Source organism: Fusarium musae, chromosome 8, assembly GCF_019915245.1.
Source record: "Fusarium musae strain F31 chromosome 8, whole genome shotgun sequence".
In the NCBI taxonomy this organism is placed as follows: domain Eukaryota; kingdom Fungi; phylum Ascomycota; class Sordariomycetes; order Hypocreales; family Nectriaceae; genus Fusarium; species Fusarium musae.
Window position 1 is genome coordinate 2,734,848 of NC_058394.1, and position 18,310 is coordinate 2,753,157.

An 18,310-nucleotide genomic window follows, 5' to 3' on the forward strand; every position below is an offset into this window, starting at 1 on the left:
TCTGGTGAAGTGTGGGGAGAGCACCACGTATGTATTTACCTCTTCGCCTTTCGCATTCTTTATGCCGCCATGAAAAAAGCTACCATGTATTCCATATCGACCTTTTGTCCTTAAACTCTGGTGCATCATCGTTGATGACAGGCTTCGGACCTGAAAGAGACCAGAAGACTAGATATTAGATAAGACGAAGATGCCGTTATGTGTGTAGATACCAGATATTATCCTACTTCTCGTTGGCGAGATACATAGACGTCCTTGTCGCATATGACAAACGAACTATAGCAGGAAGGAGACTAACTAAAACTCGCCTTAAGTCCTCTTCTTATCCCAGATATACTGCAAAGACACCGTGTTGCATTCCTACCTAGAAAACTCAGAGCTCTCTTAATCAGACGATCTGGCAAGTATCTGCCGGCTTGTATTGCACGAGGTGTACAACAAAGCCATGACAGTATTCAATGAGTCTGACGGAGGCCAACCGAGACAGTTGAGGATGATCAGTTGCATTAGGTTTCGCCCATGTTTAATCTAAATCAAACCGCAATTTCGGAACTCGGCTACCCGTGCATGAACATTTTGCCCTCCATCTACCGAGACACGACCGCATCCTCCATAGTCCTCGAGGTTCTAATTGGACCAAATTACGCCCGTGTGGACAAGAGAAATATTTAATGATTTATACTTCTCGCCGTAATTCCGGCAATCAGGTTAAACATGACTGACATGGAAAGCGGTGTGTTGACGTTGCATCAGGGTATTTAAACTTTTCGGCACCGAGGGACTGGTCCACGTCAATCGGCAGTTGTATACTTTCGGTCAATCCCAGTAGCTTGGAACTTTACCCCATAAGTGCATAATAATTCTTCCATATAACATACTTTTTAATTTCCCATAGACTCAACCTTTCTTTACCGCTATATGGGAAACGAGACTAACGTTCTCAAGTTAGAAGAGGACAGTATATATACCAAGCATATTCCATACATGAGCTCTGTACCCATAGACTCATTTCCATTACTGCACCAAGTCTACTGTCTCCAACATGAAGTTTATCACTCTCATCTCTGCCTTTGCGACTGCGACTCTCGTATCCGCGGACCAGAGGTCTCAACTTGAACATCCCAATTGGCCCCCGAGTCGCTTGAGTGCTCGGGGTAGCACTTGCCCCAGGCCCATGGTAAGAAATGTCCTGCTGGTAGTGCAGCTTCTATAGATACAATGCTCTAACACTCTCCAGTGCCAAACACCTGCTTCTCAGGGTCCAAATGACCCTCCCGCCTGCGGTGACTCTTACGCAGCGTGCAAGTTCGACCAGTTCCCTTGCGACGACTACATGACTCCCAAGGTCACCGACACTCATCACTGCTACTGCATCGTAAGTTCTACCCTCTCCAATACAAAAGATTCATCTGACTACTTTGTAGTTGGCCAACAAGCAGGCAATGGATGCGTACTGCCAGGAACGCGGATTCAAGAGTGGTAGCAACCCTTGGAAGTACTACTACGCCGTTGAGTGCCATGGCGCTGCCAACGATCAAATTTGCAACAAGGATTGTCATGATCAGGGCCGTGGCAATGGCCGGATCGACAAAGCTCATCCGAATGGAGCGTGTGCGTGCGACAAGCCTAACCCGCCTTATGATACATGCAAGCAGTCTTGAGGGACAACCTGTAACTAGCTAGTTTCAGCCAGTTCTGTCTTAGGGCTAGCGAGGAGGCTTGCGTTCATAGATTCCATTCTTTGCTCAATTTACAATTCTTTTGGTGCATTGATCAAGCTTCAAAGGTGATGGTGACCTGAACGCCCAATAAAAGTAGTTGACTTCAACGCTGGAGCATTTTTATCTCTTTCTCTGCCGTAGGTGGCTGAAGCGGTCTTGTACGCTGACTCGTCCGCCCTTACAAAGGGGCTTCCAAGTCTTATGGGTCATGAACCTTGAACTGATCTTGTTACTTGCCCATTAAGTATACGACCCTCCACTGTTCACAGTAGATTTTTATTGATGCGGAAGCTAGGCGCCACCAGGAGGTATCAAAAGCCTAGTCTCAGCTCTGATTACATCAATGTCCTTCTAAGAAAGCAAACCTCGCTACTCTTGCCCGAAGGCCTCCATTGACCCATACTCTGTACACAATCATCCTTAGTGAAGGATTGCCCACTCGGCGACCGTAGCGCCCGTACCGTTCCCAGCCTTGACATCAACCGCATCCAAAGCCTGGTTCCCCGCTATTAACAACGTGGCGTATCGAGACAAGGGAACAGGCTCTGGGAGAGTGACATTGGTAGTGTTCCCTGTGGGAATGACGACTGCATCTAGATTATCCGTCTTTGCGTTGTACGCATCCGAGAGTTTGACTTTCTTTATGGACACAACCACGTCATATCCCGAGTCGTGGCCTGATGTCCCATAGACCTTGGCCGGATCATCAATGGTCTTGTTGTGGAACAGAACTGTGACGTTGACAGGTGGCGCATCGGCCCAATCGAAGTAGAAGCCTTTGACTTTAGAACCAAAGTCCTCTTTCGCAAGGGAAACTGTCAGTGAGCTGATCTCAGCGGCCTTGGAGGGCTGCCACTTTGTCGAAGTAGCTCCGTCAACAGCCCCGAGAGGGAACTGTCCTGGCTCGTACGAGTTAGAAGACTTGACTGGTCGGCACTGAGCGAGGTTGCCATGCACTGTGTCGATGCTGCCTATCTGTCGGTTCCTGATAACAACAGGCTCGTCGAATGATAGATGATGAAGAGCAGAGCCTCCTTGCTTTCCAGCATAGACTGCAATGCTCTTATTTGCGTACCGAGAATCCGCAACATCAAGAGGCTTGGTCGTCGCATGTCGAGAAATAACAGTATGCGTGTAATTTGACCAAGCAGAGATAGGCCAGCCCCTCCAATAAAACGTTCGATACTTCAGATACGGAATCTGAGGAGGCAAGTTCGGATTTACGTGGAGGCCTTGATCAGGAATGAGTCGTAGGCCAAGGTATCCAAAGATAGTCACTTGGTTAGCGCCTCCATGGCCAGTGAGGAAGGGATATGCCGGATGCGTGCCACCATTTGTGGTCGCATTGTCGACCAACTGTTCAGAAAGCTGATAGAACGGGGGTCGTGTATAGGGCTTGTAGGAGTACTGTGCATAGGTGTACGCTGAGCAACCTGATGGTGAGAGCTCGTCGGCTACGATGGAGTAGATAGCCCAGGTCATGGCTGGTCCATCGGGAGACTGCTTGTTCGCGTACTAAGACATTCAAGTCAGTATTCTGTCGCTTTACTCATTTCAATAAGCTTACATAGTCGAGGTCATCCAGTCCGTTCTGGTCAGTGTAGTTATCGTTGTAACCCAACGGAAAGCTCATGAGCACCACATCAGCCTGCTTCACGATGGCGCTGCCATTCATGGTCGTAAACTCCAAGGTTATGCCGTTTTCTCTGATGAACAGTACATTAGAGGCTATTTCGTCCTGCGTCTTGTTCTCTGTCATTCCAAACTGTTGGCGGATCTTGTTGGCCTGGATTAAGGTCTCAGAAGCAAGGGCCATAGTGAAACCACCAGCGTCGATATGGTTCGCATACTCGTCCTATGTCACGTCAGTATTCGCAACAAAAGAAATACCAGATTGGACTTACGGGGTCAGTCATGTTCGTGATAGTCCACGATGATCCATTCGGCTTTAACAAATCCGCAAAGAGGTTCGCAACCGAGTCATAGATCGGCAGCAGTGTCTCCTTGAAGAAGTCGGTATCACCACTCGTAACCCACTGATTCACCAAAGAGATCCCAATATCGCCGTTTAAATGGTACTCATAGTCCCAACAAGGACCAGTCGCAGTACAATTCCCAAACCGGCCGCTAGTCCACGGGTACACAGCTGCCGAGTCAGAGAACTTGGTCTTGTTTTGAGACCCAGCATATGAAGTCGCGATGTTCTTCTTGGCTTGGTCATACTTAGCAACGCGGTAATTGGTTATACGCTGAGCAGCTTCGGGGTGTGATGTTGTGAGACCGGGTTGCATGAAGAGGTCTGCGTCCCAGAAGATTAGGCCGGCGTAGGAGTCGGATGTAAGCCCACCGACAGAGATACTGTCGACGTTGACGGGGGCTCCTGATACTTTTTTTTGTGCATTTTTGCCGACTGTGTTTTGGAGGAGGTAGTATGTGTTTGTGACTGCGATGATAGAAGAGTCGATGATGTACTCATCCTCAGAGAGCGTGTTGTTCTCGGGAGAGGCATAGCTATCCACAGAGTCACTCGGCATGACACTCTCCCATTCCTTTACATGCGACAAAAGAGACTTTTCGTATCCTTCCTCCATCGCTCGGCGTGAAGCCTCCTTCGCAATCTTTCCAGGGTCATCGAAGGCGTCGGAGGAAGCAGCTCCCACGTATTTGGTGATCTGAACGGGGACACCAGCTGAGAACTTGACAGGAATGGCTTGTGCAATAGATGATTCGTTGGTGTGCACATACGGCTTTCCATGGACCAATTGGCGCTTGGACAGGTCGAGAGATTTGGAACCGTTGACTTGTGCGTAGATGTAGGCGGTCACATTGGGGATTCCAACGGGTCGAACAGCTGAGAATACGGCGCCGTCGTCATCCTCGCCTGACTTGACAAAGTCTGAACGCACAGCCGAGTATCCATCAATTACGTTAACAATTGTCGCTTCGGAGTCGACGGATGGGACGACTGTTAGATCCACGATGGCCTGGTTGACGTGGAGTTTGTGCGCAAACAGGCGGTACTTGATCTTGTAAGAGTACTTCTGAGCCTTAGGCTTCCACGTATATGACCACTCCAAAACTCCGGCCTTGAAATCGTAGGTAGACGTAAAGTTATGAACAGCTCGATTATCCACCGTCGCATCAAGATAAACATCATCTCCCAAATCAAGAATAAGTCCGCTCCAATGCGGAACGCCACTGATGATACTCTCATAGCCATACTGCAAAAGCCAGGGAAAGTTTGTTCCATTCGTCTTGGGCTGCGCATCGTAAAAGCCAGCGATTGTTGCGAAGGTCTGGCGCCTCGAGAAGAGCGGCCAGCCGTTGATGACGCCACCTTTTTCGTCAAGGTCAATCTCGAAGAACGGGCCGACGGCAGCGACGTTGATGCCGAGATAGCCGTTTGCTACGGATCCGCGAGATTGGTAGTGGCCTTGGTCGAGATTGGTTGTGCTGAGGAGCCAATTATCGTTGTCCCATGTTACGCCGGGGAATGAGGTCTTGTAGATGTTGTTGCTGGCTTTGGCTGAGTGATTTGATGTGCTATGACGTTGATAGCAGTTCTTAACTCGGTCATGGCCGTGAGTGCTGGTTGCCACCTTTACTGAAGAGAGAAGTGCCAAAATGACATAATTAAGATACTAAATCAAAAGAATCAGCATTCAAGTGATGGAATGTTTTGAAAAGGAGTTATCTTGAGAACTTTAAGCCTGATAAATTTAAGAGTTTGTCTTGACGTACCGAGCAAAGCATCTTGTCAGTTACACCATTTGGTGGTTTACACTCAGTACCGGCAGACTTTACTAGATTTCTCTCACAGATGCACGGTACTATGAATAAACAATCTGTAAAAGAAGTCTTAAAGAATGAAAACAAGAGTTCAATGTTGTATTTGACATGGCGATCAAAACGAGCAAGAGATCGAAGACCGGGAATCAGACGATGCCAAAATCTTGGTTAACCCCGCAAATTAGCTCTGAGTTCGTGGAATTGCTAACGGAATTTGTTCAAGACTGCCAAGTCGGCCCGAGCTTGGCGCTCATCATTTCCTGATTGAGCTAAATTATGTCATTATTCAGTGGTTGATTGGTGACCCGGAGTAAGCGGCATTAATTCAATGCGGGGAGTGACGATGGCGGGGGAACGTTCTGGTGCATCAATGCTGGGCAGCCAGATGTTAATTCTTTAGAAAATCTTTACGACATTTCACAGAAGACAACGAATTTATATAACAGCATCGTAATAACAAAATATCTATACAATTTTTTACCTAATTCAATTCTCTCCTTCTGCTTCGCTAAGCTCTTTGTGCTTATGCCCAATGAGGCGGCCTAACAGTACAAGATTATAAAAAGTTGATCGGAACGCTTCATAAGATGATTACGTAACGAAGTTTAACGCGCTCAAATGCCTATCCCCAGGTCAATTTGTGAAGGAGAATCTTTTAATGCTGAATGAATAACACGTGATTTATTCAGCTACCATACCTGTGCCGTTGGGCGAGCTACCCTACACGATTGGGTTGAGATTCTAACAAATGACCGCTGGGGGTCAATTGACACGGCCCGCAGGTCTAAGTGAAGCCACGGAACAACAAGCAATGAATATCGAATGACCTCTTAATGAAGAAGATACTATAGACTGGTACAATCAAGATTCTAGGCCGAAATAATACTTTGTGGTCTCCCTGTAAAGGACGAAATCTGCATGACTTTACCTGATTGTTCAAGTGGCATGGTAATGAGCTTTGATGTTAGGAAACATGTGAAGTGAGGATCATCCTCGTGTCATTCTTAAACCCCTTGGACAGCCGAGGATAAATAAAATGGGTATTTGTGGACGTGAAGCAAATTTCAGGCAGGAGCTAAACGATAATCCAGGACAGGAAATGGCCAGAAGGGGAAGCTGCCAAAACCCCTTTTGCCTAATCCGTCGAAGCCAGAAAATGTCTGTGCCCGCCAAAGGGTCTAGATCTAGAATCTGTCTAGGACGGGTTCGCCCCGTCTTACCCGCTAGTTAGCCCGTCCAATGCGACATTTTCGCTTGACTCAACACAGACCGACAATTTACACAACCGTAATGGAAGAGCAAATAATCCTCCAGGCGTCATGGCCCGTTTCTAGAAAAACATGCGTCGTGTTGGCAGCAACCTGTTGATGAAACATGTTGAGAGAAATGAGTCGCCCTCGACGGTAACCCATCCAACTAACCCGGCTGTCGGCAAGGACCAAGCAGCTCGGAATATCGGCACATCAACTGCTGTAAAATAAATATACGATGCCACCAATCATATAAACGCTTATCGACAAGGGAACGAACCTAAATTGCCTCTAGCCATTTACAGATATGCTTAATGTAGTTAGGAAGAAACCCGTGTGGACAGGCATAGCGCGACTCCTGGCTAACGTGTTTGCAAAAAATGCGTCTTTTCCTCTAGACTGATTCTCAGAAATTATTACAAGAGCACGTACTCAGTAAGTAGCCACCGGGAAATTAAACTTCTATACGGAGTATAAAAGCAGCATTTCATTTTGAGAAGCTACTAGTCTTTGCTATGCTAATCTTCTAGGGTCAAGATCAGAGAGTTCTACCAAGAAATTACCGCATTGACTATTAAACTCAGACTTAAAAGACCCTTGTCCACCCTTAAAATGAGCTATAACAATCCACATTACTCTTGTTGACGACCAACAGTTGACCGTATCGTATGATTCTCAGTCGTGTGACTAACCGCTTGATGTTATGACCCTAGGAACTTTTGCCTTTGCGCTATGACTACTCCGTACTTCCCACATGAGTATGGAGTAAGCGAATTTTAAATAACAAAAGCGAACTTGCGGCTCACTTAGCAGCACACCTTGTTTTATTTCAGCATTGCGTCTTATTGCCATAGCTATAGCTTCATATAAATTTAGAAATAATCAGTTAATATTTTCTTACATTCTATTTAGAATTGCGATAGTAATTACTGTTCGGCCTCATATGTGTTCAGCCTACTACTAGCATACTAAACATCGACCTCCATAGTTACTTCATCCTGGAACTCTCGTGTATGCATGTTGGTTGTTGGTCGGAAGCTGTTGGTCGTTAGCCTGCTACTGGCATGGATACAAACAAGGGCAAACAAGTACGGAGGCTGCCGAATGACAGAGGAATTGATAAAGTTACACACAGACAGTTAATATCTCAATTGTTTATAAAAGCCATGTCCTGTCTCTGCTTAAACATTCTCATTCACTCCTCATCTTCCTCTTGAGCATCTCAATATTACTCAAACCCAATAAACCTTCAAAATGGTTAAGTTTACCGCGACCCTTGTTGCTGCTCTCGCTGTCTTCGCTCCCGCCGCCGAGGCCAAGACTTGCAAGAAGAGCTTGACCTACTGCGGTTACATTCTTCTTCAGAGAGGTAAAGCATAAGTTCCTCGAGTAGTAGTACTCTGTAAGAGTTAATAGCTAATTAATTAGGAAACTACTACGACCAGATCCGTGGGGCCCTCTCAGATGCTGGCAAGCCTAACAATGACCCCAACTGGATCAACCAATCCCGGTTCTATTGTGTTGGTGGCTCCGACGGATCCATCCGCTACGTTGACCATTGCTCCAACTGCAAGAATGGAGGAAACGGCCACAGCGACTTCTGCTAGATATCACGCAATGATAACAATCTGCAAGGGCAGCCAACGGGCCAATAAAGGATACTATTTATGTCCAGATAAACTCTTAAGATTATGTTAAATACTCAACTTGGAAACTTTTCTCGTTTCAATTCTATTCCCGCTTGATTCCCTCAATGTCCTATTGAGTCGCCGGGTTAAATGTCTCGCACAAGCTCAGGTCTCTCATATCCTTCAGGATATCGCTCATCAAGCCCTCTACTCGATGACTCATAATACTATCATTTCCACTGTCTCTGTTTCCTTTATCTAGTCTCGGGGTCTGAAATCTACTGGCGCAATATCGGTTTCATGGCCGATCCCACGGCGCAAGCGATTATTTTATTCGGCCTAACTGCTTTCATCAGTGTCTTCTGTATATTTGCTAGCTTGGGCGCACCGCTTCAGTTCCCTTGCTACACTTTATTCAGTTGGGGAGGAGACCTTGTCAATTGGCCCATTACTTTCATCTGTCGCCGATTGGGTCATCTATTTAGCTTCGATGCGGTATGACAACAAGAGGACCTGTCATGGCTCGACATCGAGAGCAGCGCATACCACGACAAGGAACTCAAGCGAAAGCTCAGCTCGCCCTCGGTCTCGCTGTTGAGTTCACCAAGAAGCTCCAGAGGAGGTTCACCTGTACGAAGATCTCGACTCGGCCGGTTTCTACACATACTGCCTTACCCGATTGTTACTCTTCTATTAACGGCACTTTTTATCCTTACTTTTATTCGACCAAAGGACCCTTCATTGATCGTCCTCTCTTGGACGACCGGGCTTTTACCTTTCGTCGACTTCGCCTTGTCACCATTCCTCAACAATCTCCCTTCGGTTTTCGGAATGGGAGTACAGCGAACCTGGGACGATCGAACCGCGCTTGTGCAACCTACCCCTTTCAGTTGGCTTCCGATGGACATCCCAGCTCTCGACGGGTTTAAAGATTGGTATCTCGAGCAACCGCACTACAGCGCCAAGTCAGACCCTATTATTAAAAGATAGGGTAGCCCTGATTAGTCTAGCTTACCTAACAAGGATCAGCACTCCTCTTATATATATATAGCATAGCTTCCCCTATTATATAAGAGAAATTAAGGCTCTTTTAACCCTTATATATACCTCTCTGCTATATATATTACAGTTATAAGCCTAGGTAGGTATAAGATTTAGTAACTTTATTATATTACTTAATATATATTTATTTATTTTATTTTATAAAATTAATATCTTTAAAAGGATTACTAAGCTTATAAAGTATAACTATTAATAAGTAAAGTGCTTTATATATTTCTATTAATATAATCTTTTATAATCTAGATAATTAAATTTTATAAATTTAGGAAATTAAATTATAGGCTAAAATATATAAAGTATAGCTATAAATTAACCCTAAGTATACTAATAAGGCTTTTAATAAGCTATAAGAACCTCTAGTTAAAGACTTTAATACTTTTATTAAAAGGAAGCTTATAAAGTATAAAATTAAAGTAACTATTACTAAAATTAAAGAAAAACTACTTTTTAAACTTTCTATAACTAATTTAAAGATCTTTTATAAAGTATCCTTTCTAGGATTATAATATATTTAAAGATAATATAAGTAATATATTAATAAATACTTATAAATCCTAGCTTATATTATAGAAAGTATTAACTCTAGTATTTTATTTTCTATACTTACTTAGGTTAAAGAAGATTACTTAAAGGGCTATATAATTTACTAGTTACTTTAAGGCTTAAAAAAAGATCTAGTATTAAGTATAATAACTATAATTAAGGAAATTACTTAAAAATATCTTAAAGTCTTTAATAATACTTCTAAAGCTTAATAGAGCCTTAAATAGTAGTTACTATAATAGTAAGAAGCTTATATATAAGCTAGATTTTATTATATCTTTAAGATCTTAAGAAACTTAGGAGTTAATTGCTTTTTAAAAGTAATTAAAAAAAAGATAGCCTTTTTATAAGTAAAAACTAAGTAAAATATACTCTTTAAAAAGGAAAAAACTAATAAAGAAATCTCTTTTATAAAGCTAGCTAGTAAGCTATATATAGTTATTAAGAAAAATATATTTAGTAAAAGCTATTTAGTTTATATAACCTTTAGTAATTATATAGATAAGCTAAAAAAGTATAATAACTGCCTTTATAAGTAAAATAACTATTAGTAAAAGGCTAAGGAATATACTTTCCTTATCTATATAGTTATTAGTATAGCTTTTTATTATATTAAAAAACCTTCTAATAGTAAGCTTAAGTAAATCTATAAGAAGCTTAATAAGCCTTTTTAAAAATAACTTAAGTTAAAAGTTATAAAAAATAGTAATAAAAGAAGCTTATAAGTTTAAGGAAACTAGAGTTTATTTACTTATTCTAGTAACCTAATAAACTTTATTTTATTACTTAATATTTTAGCTAAAGCTAAGTATAATATATAGCTTTATATTACTTATAAAAAACCCCTTTACTTACTTATATAAAGTACCTTATTAAATACCTATAGTATTACTTATTTAGTAAATATAATTACCTTATTTAAAAAAGGTTCTTTTATCTTAATAAATAGTAATTATATAAAAGTAGGAAATATAAGCTTCTTAATTTTAAAAAAAGGGATTAAGGTAATTTAAAAGATCTTAAATAGCTTAATAAAAGCAAAAACCTAGTTACTTACTTTAAATAATATTATTATTATTAAAAGATTCTATATAAATATTATATTAAAAGCTTTTTTATAATTATTAAAAGTATAGTATTTAGGGTTTAATTACTTTTTAAGATAAGGAAATCCTTTAAAAAGTATAATCTTTCTATAACTATAATATAAATATAATATTTTAATACTTTAATTTAAGCCTATTTTAGCTTATTTATCTATTAACTACTTAATACTTAAAAGTATAATTCTAATTAGTAATAAGGTAGTTTTCTAGTATAATAAAGTAAGTATAATGTATTTTTTTATTTTTAAAGTAAGAAGACTATTAAAAGATAAAAAGAAGGCCTATAATAGTAGTAGTGCCTTATAGTATATAAGATTAAGGCACTTAGGAAAAAAAATACTTAAAAAGCTTATAAATAAGGGAAAAAATATATAAATTATTAAAATAGTATATATTAACTATAAGACCTATACTTAAATATATATAATATAAGTTATTAGTTATTACCTATTAAAAGATTACTTCCTAAGACTTTTTTAAAGGATTTATTAAGACTTTTAAGAATATAAAATAGGGTATAATAGCTTAAATTACTTATTAGTAATAAAAGATAAATTTAGTAGCTAGCTATATACTATCTTATTAAAAAGTAAAAGAAAATTAGTAATCTTTAATATACTATTTTAATTTAAATACTAGGTAAAATGCTAGTTTAGACTAATTATTTATAAAATATATAATAATAATAAGCCTATTATAATTTATATATTAAGTAATATTAACTTCCTATAATAAGTATAATTTAAAGGTATAGATATAAAGCTTATATTACTTTATATAAAAAAACCTAATAGTAAGGTAGAATAAATAAGGAAGGAAGTATTAGAAAAGTTAAATATAATACTTAATAAAGTATAGTTACCTTATTTCTTATAGTTAGAGAGTATATAAACTATTACTTTCCTGCTTAATATAAGCCTAAAGGTAATTAAAGGATAGCAAATTCCTATAAAAGTATTATAAAATTGGTTTAGGTATAAAGCGCTATTATAGATAAAAGAGTATATAGTAGACCTTAGACTTAATTAGAGTAATATATAAGCTTATAGCTATTAAACTTATTTATTAAATTAAAATAGGGAAGCTAGGATATATAAAAAGGTATTTAAAATAAGCCTTAGAGGTTATATTAAGTATTTAATAGGCTATATAGTATATAATATATACTAAATATAAATACTTTAGCTTAAGAAAGTAGTAGTTATTTAAAATATTAGGTTTAATAAATATATCTTTTATTAACTAGAGAAAAAGTATATAAAAAAGCTCTTAAAAAGGGTATTTAAAGTATAAATCCTTAACTTAAAAGAAGATAATAATAAGGTTAACTTACTAAATAGACTTATCTAAATTATATATTTTAAGAGTCTAAACTTAAAGGTAAAAGTAACTAAAGAAAGTATAGTTACTTTTATAAAAAGCGCTAATAAATACTAAAACTAGTATATACTAATTTAAATTATTAATAGACTTTAGATCTTAAAAGTAATACTAAAGCTAAATAGGCCTAAAGCTAAAAGAGATAATAGAAATATTATAGATACTTATATAATATTTAAAAGCTTTATAATAACTAAAGTAAGTAAGTTACTAAGTATATAACTATAGATTAAGCTAGAAGCCTTTAAAAATATATAAAAAGTATCTTAAAGCCTAAAGTTATTACTATAATTACTAAAAATACTAATAGGTAATATAATTATTATAGCTAGCTATAAAAAAGAGGATATACTTATATTATCTCTTTAATAGTTTAAAAATAATAAAATAGATAACTAAAGTAATAATTAAAGATAGTAAATATAAAACTTAGTAATAAAGCTTAATAAAGTATTATAATTAGTAATATATAATAATTAAAATAGCTAAAATATAATACTACTACTACTACTTTTATAAAAAGCTCTTATACCTTAGATTAAAATAATAATATACTTAAAATTAAAAATAGTAACTTAAGTATAGTAATTTATAATATAAAATAATTAAAATATAGTAACTATAGGTCTAACTACCTATTTATACTTATAATAGGTATTTTATAGCTTTTTTATAACTAATTACTATAAAGATACTTAAAAGCCTAATAATAATACTAAAATAGCCTTTTTCTTTTTTATAAATATAATATATACCTATTAGTATATATACTAAGTATTTAGATTAGCTATTTATACTATATTAAAGCTAAAAACCTTAAAAAGAAATTTCTATAAAGATAAACTTTTGCCTCTATTAATAATATATAAAGAGTAGTAAAATTATATATTAAGTAATTAATTTTAACTAATAAAGTAGGTAAAAGTTAATAAGCTATACTTAAAGTATATATAAAGGCAGATTTAATAATTAATAGCTTAGTTAAAAATACTACCTTTAAAGTAAGTTTATACTTATAAATTTAATAAAAATAGTTACTTTAAGAAATATAAAATATATATTTATATAAAAAGTAATTTATAACCTATAATTATAATAAAAAATATATATATAGCTACCTTTATAGTATACTTTTTTTACTTAATTATAGCCCTAGCTACCTAATTTAACCTAGAAATTATATAACTAAATATAATAAATACTTTTATTAATACTAAATATAGTAAGTATAGTATACTAGTTATATATAAGCTTCCTCTAGGATTTAAAGTTACTAGAATATATATAAAGCTTAATTATATACTATATAGCCTTAGGGACTTACCTTAATTATAATTTAAGACCTTTATAGTAGTACTTAAAAAACTAGGTCTTAAAGCTAGTAAAAAAGAGCCTTGCTTCTATTACTTTATAAAGTAAGATATTTTCCTAGTTTTCTTTATAAATAATATTCTTATCTTATATTATAAAGATACTTTATTATAAGCTTTACTTATAGTAAATAGCCTTAAAAAGAGATTTAAGCTTAGTAAAAAAGGTAATATAAAGTAGTTTTTTAGTATAAGGATAGTTTATAATTACTAAGTATAGAAAATCTACCTTAATTATAATTTCTATATTAAGAAGATCTATATATAATTTAAAGTATATAATAAGGTCTTTTAACCTTTAATACTAATCCTAATTACCCTTTTTTATTAAAACCTAAGCTAAGCTATTAAAGGAAAGGTACTTTTATATTAAAAAAAGATTAAATTAATTCTTTATATAGTAATTATAATATACCCTAATATAGCTTTTATAGCTTCCCTCTTATTAAGATACCTTATAAACCCTTTAAAAAAGTACTATAGAGCTACTAACTAAATGCTATATTACTTATATCTTATAAAGCAATTTACGCTTTAATATAGAGATAGTAATAAGCTTTAAGTACTATAAATAGCTAGTAATATATCTTTTATAGATAATAAAAGTATAAAAAGGTCTTTATAAGGCTATTTAATTACTCTCTTTAAAGGACTAATTATTTAAAAGGCTTCTTACTAAGCTACAGTTACTATTTCTATAATAAAAGTAAAGCTACTCTCTTTAATATAAATAGCTAAGGAATTAATAGCTTTTAAATACCTTTTTAAGGAAATATACTTTAATCTAAAAGCCCTTTAAAATATATATTATAATAATTAATAAACTATATATTTAGTTATACTAAAAAGTATATAAATAGATACTTATCTATATTATATTAATATCTATAACCTTTAGCTAAAATAAGAATATTAAAAAGGATTATTTAAGATTACCTATCTTTTTATAAAGGATATACCTATAAATAGACTTATAAAAGCCCTATTAAAGTAATACTTTAAGTACTTTAAAGCCTTTCTAAATATAATAAGAATTAAGGTTATAAAAAATTAAATATAATAATAAATAGGTAAATATAATTTCTTTTATTTATATAGTAAAACTTAAATTATATACTATATTACTACCTTATAGTATTATTATACTTTATTACCTAGGAATTACTAGTACTTACTAGGTTTTAAAAGCTTAAATAAAGTAATAAGTAAAACTTAAAAATAATAGCTATAACTTATATTACTTAAGCTTAAAGTAAAGTACTAAATATATAAATAAGCTTATAAGTAGCTTCTTTTTAATTAGCTAAAGACTTACCTTAAGGCTAAGTATTAATATTAGCTTTAGCTAAACTTTACTCTAACTCTTAAGCTAATACTTTACTAATTATATAAAGGGGCTTTCTAGCCTAGTTATAAGTAAAAAAGAATCCTATAGTATCTTTATTATATAAAGAATCTAAAATAAAATATAATATAATATAAGTATTAGAGATTACTTATAATAAAAGTTAGTTAAGTATAAAAGTAATAAAAATATATAGTATAAAACTTATAGTTTTTTTATTATTTTAAAGATTTTTCTTTAAAATATATATAAAAAGTTTAATTATATTAAGACTATTTTAAAGTTAGCTAGCTACTAAAATTAATTATTATAAGGTATATATATAAGATTATAAATATAACTATTACTTTTATAAAAGGTATAGTATTTTATATAATAATCTAGATTAACTTTATAATACTTAAGTTTACTTTTATTAATAATATAAAAGTAAATATAATTAAGGTAAAAAAGCTTATAATAGTTATTAGTAAAAACTATAATAAGAGATAGATTAGATTTAATAATCTCTAAATAGTTATTATAATTATAAAAAGAAAGACTATTTTCTTTTTAACTTAAATAATTAGTTTTATAAAGATTATTTTATATAAGTTAAAGTATATTAAAAAGTAAAGGGAAAAGATAAGCTTACTTAAACCTATTATTTAATATAATAATAAATAAGCTTCTTTTTCTTAAGTATAGCTAAAGTAAAGGATAAAAATAGTAAAGGAAAGAAAAAGTAAAGTAAAGTATTTACCTTTAAGCTAAGTAGGCTTACTCCTTTTACTAGCTAATACTATAGCTATAGTAAATAACTTATCCCTATAAAGGGCTTAAAAGCTATTATAGGTTTTTACTTAATATTAATTAAGTTAAATATAAAGTATAAGAAAGGGTATTATATAATAAAAAGGAATATAGAAAAAGGGGTTATAGGCTAAAAAAGGTATTAGGGAATAAGGGTTAGAATACTTAAAAATTATATTAAGAAATAACTTACTATTTTAATAAAAAAATAAAGAAAAAAGGTCTTACTTTATAAGATAAAAAGGGAGTATTTATACTTTTTTAAAAGTAATTTAAAGGCTAAAAGGGTTTCTATAATTATTTTCTACTACTAAATACTATAATAGTACTTTTAATATTTACTTTATATTTTACTATATATAATATAATTACTTAAAGCCCTTTTTAAATATTATAGCTTTAACTAGGGGGTATATTAAAAGATAAGGTAGCCCTAATTAATCTAGCTTACTTAATAAGGATTAGCGCTCCTTTTATATATATATAGTATAGCTTCCCCTATTATACAAGAGAAATTAAGGCTCTTTTAACCCTTATATATGCCCCTCTACTATACGTGCCACACCTATAAGAGTGTCAAATCGAGACAAGCCCTTACGAGATTCTGTCCAAGGGAAGTTGGAAAAACTCAACATCCGACATGTAGTTCTATTCTTCCTGGAAAGTACCCGACACGATGTATTTCCTATCAAAAAAGATGGACTAGTCTGGAATCGCTTTGCTGAGACCTTTCCGCATGGTCTGCCACTAGAAGTTCAGGAGAAGCTTGCCAACTTAACACCAACAGCAAACTACATTACAGGCGATTATTCAGACGGTTTCGAGCACGCCAGTAAACCGGTACGAGGAGGGATTCGCTTCACCAACGCACATACATCAGGAACATACACCCTAAAAAGCCTAACAGGTTCAATCTGCGGTTTATCCCCTCTAGCAGCAGATTTCAACCTCGATTACAGCCATCATATCTACCAACCTTGCCTGCCGCATATCTTCAACGCACTCAACAAAGCAGAGGAGAAACAAGCCCGTACAAAGGAAGCTAGTCAGAAGGACAAGTGGAAGTCTTACTTTTTCCAAGCTGCGAAACTCAACTATGATAGTCATGGTGCTTTGATGTCTGCGATGGGATTCCCGGATGAGGGGATAATTGGCCAGGAATATCTTCGCAGTGCTAACGCGAGGCATGGAGCGGTCACGTTGGAGAACATTAATGACTTTGCTTTTGAGGAAGATCCGCTGGAGGACTATATTACCGATGTCTTCGAAAACGCCAACAAAGAGAACAACCGCGTATTTTTGAGCCATATTACATCGACCAGCCATCATCGGTTTCACATGCCCAAGAGAGAAAAGTATACACCTCTAGCCAACGGCGGCCACCTCGATATGATGTCAAGATATATCAACACAATCGGTTACGAAGACAGATGGATTCGAAAGGTGCTCGATATCTTGGACAAGCAAGGAGTTGCCAACGAAACCCTGGTCATCTTTCAAGGCGACCACGGTGTATCTCTCCCAGAGAATGATATCGCCTCGCCATATTACAACCCCAATGTCGGTGTTGAGCATGTCCCCCTCGTTCTCTCCCACCCGCAACTCCCAGCCTTCGACGTGGATGAAGGCGTGCACGCAACTCAAATCCTCCCCACAATTTTAGACATCCTTCTCGAAACAGGCTCCCTCAGCAAAACAAGCCGACAAGCAGCCCAGGACCTAATACGGAATTACGAAGGACAATCGCTCCTACGGCCTTTGGCTACAGGCGATGGACAATGGCAGTTCACCATCACCAATCCTGGGCGCGCTATGCTTAGCATCCGAGATGGTCGGTATCCAGAGCGTCATCTTGTTGTGCCGATAATAGAACACGTGGCTTGGAAACTGGCGGACTTGACGAAGGATCCTTATGAACAGAACCCTGTACAGGCGTTGGATTTTAAATCGTTCTTGGAGGAGGTGGAACAAAGGTTTGGGAGGGATGTTGCGGAGTGGGCGGAAGAAGGTGCTTTTATGACGAGATGGTTTGTCAAGGAAAACAGCAAGCGTTGGCGTTTTGATCTTTAATATTTGTGTATAATACTGTGCAGGGAGAATAGATAAAAATACATAGAAAGATATCTATACGATGGTAAACCATCTCTTGTCTGATCAGTAAGTGGCATACAAATATGGAAGAGAAGATCTCCTATGGTCTGATACACAAGGCATATTACCCAAGGCTTTCGAAACCGAATTGAATGGTTCTGCCTGTTGATTATAAATCTTGCACCGAGAAGCATCCTTGGTTCATCGTTGGCCATCCGTCAACGGACCGGGCC

At 35.9% G+C, this 18,310-nt stretch overlaps 4 protein-coding genes across 4 annotated transcripts; 3 read left to right on the forward strand and 1 right to left on the reverse strand.

Annotated features, from left to right (window-relative positions):
- Positions 1-1,042: 1,042 nt before the first annotated feature.
- J7337_011154 (uncharacterized protein) lies at positions 1,043-1,661 on the forward strand (the record flags this gene model as incomplete). The annotated part of the gene is made up of 3 exons (XM_044828704.1): positions 1,043-1,177; positions 1,238-1,375; positions 1,425-1,661. The coding sequence occupies 3 exons, from the start codon at positions 1,043-1,045 to the stop codon at positions 1,659-1,661; spliced, it is 510 nt and encodes a 169-aa protein (XP_044677258.1).
- A 480-nt stretch (positions 1,662-2,141) lies between these two features.
- J7337_011155 (uncharacterized protein) lies at positions 2,142-5,474 on the reverse strand (the record flags this gene model as incomplete). The annotated part of the gene is made up of 4 exons (XM_044828705.1): positions 2,142-3,236; positions 3,289-3,576; positions 3,626-5,362; positions 5,463-5,474. The coding sequence occupies 4 exons, from the start codon at positions 5,472-5,474 to the stop codon at positions 2,142-2,144; spliced, it is 3,132 nt and encodes a 1,043-aa protein (XP_044677259.1).
- Positions 5,475-8,014: 2,540 nt separating this feature from the next.
- On the forward strand, positions 8,015-8,367 carry J7337_011156 (uncharacterized protein; the record flags this gene model as incomplete). Its single annotated transcript, XM_044828706.1, has 2 exons — positions 8,015-8,129; positions 8,189-8,367. The coding sequence occupies 2 exons, from the start codon at positions 8,015-8,017 to the stop codon at positions 8,365-8,367; spliced, it is 294 nt and encodes a 97-aa protein (XP_044677260.1).
- Positions 8,368-16,722: 8,355 nt separating this feature from the next.
- J7337_011157 (uncharacterized protein) lies at positions 16,723-18,056 on the forward strand (the record flags this gene model as incomplete). Its single annotated transcript, XM_044828707.1, has 3 exons — positions 16,723-16,725; positions 16,789-16,826; positions 16,886-18,056. 3 exons carry the CDS (start codon positions 16,723-16,725, stop codon positions 18,054-18,056), a joined length of 1,212 nt encoding a protein of 403 aa, XP_044677261.1.
- Positions 18,057-18,310: the final 254 nt, after the last annotated feature.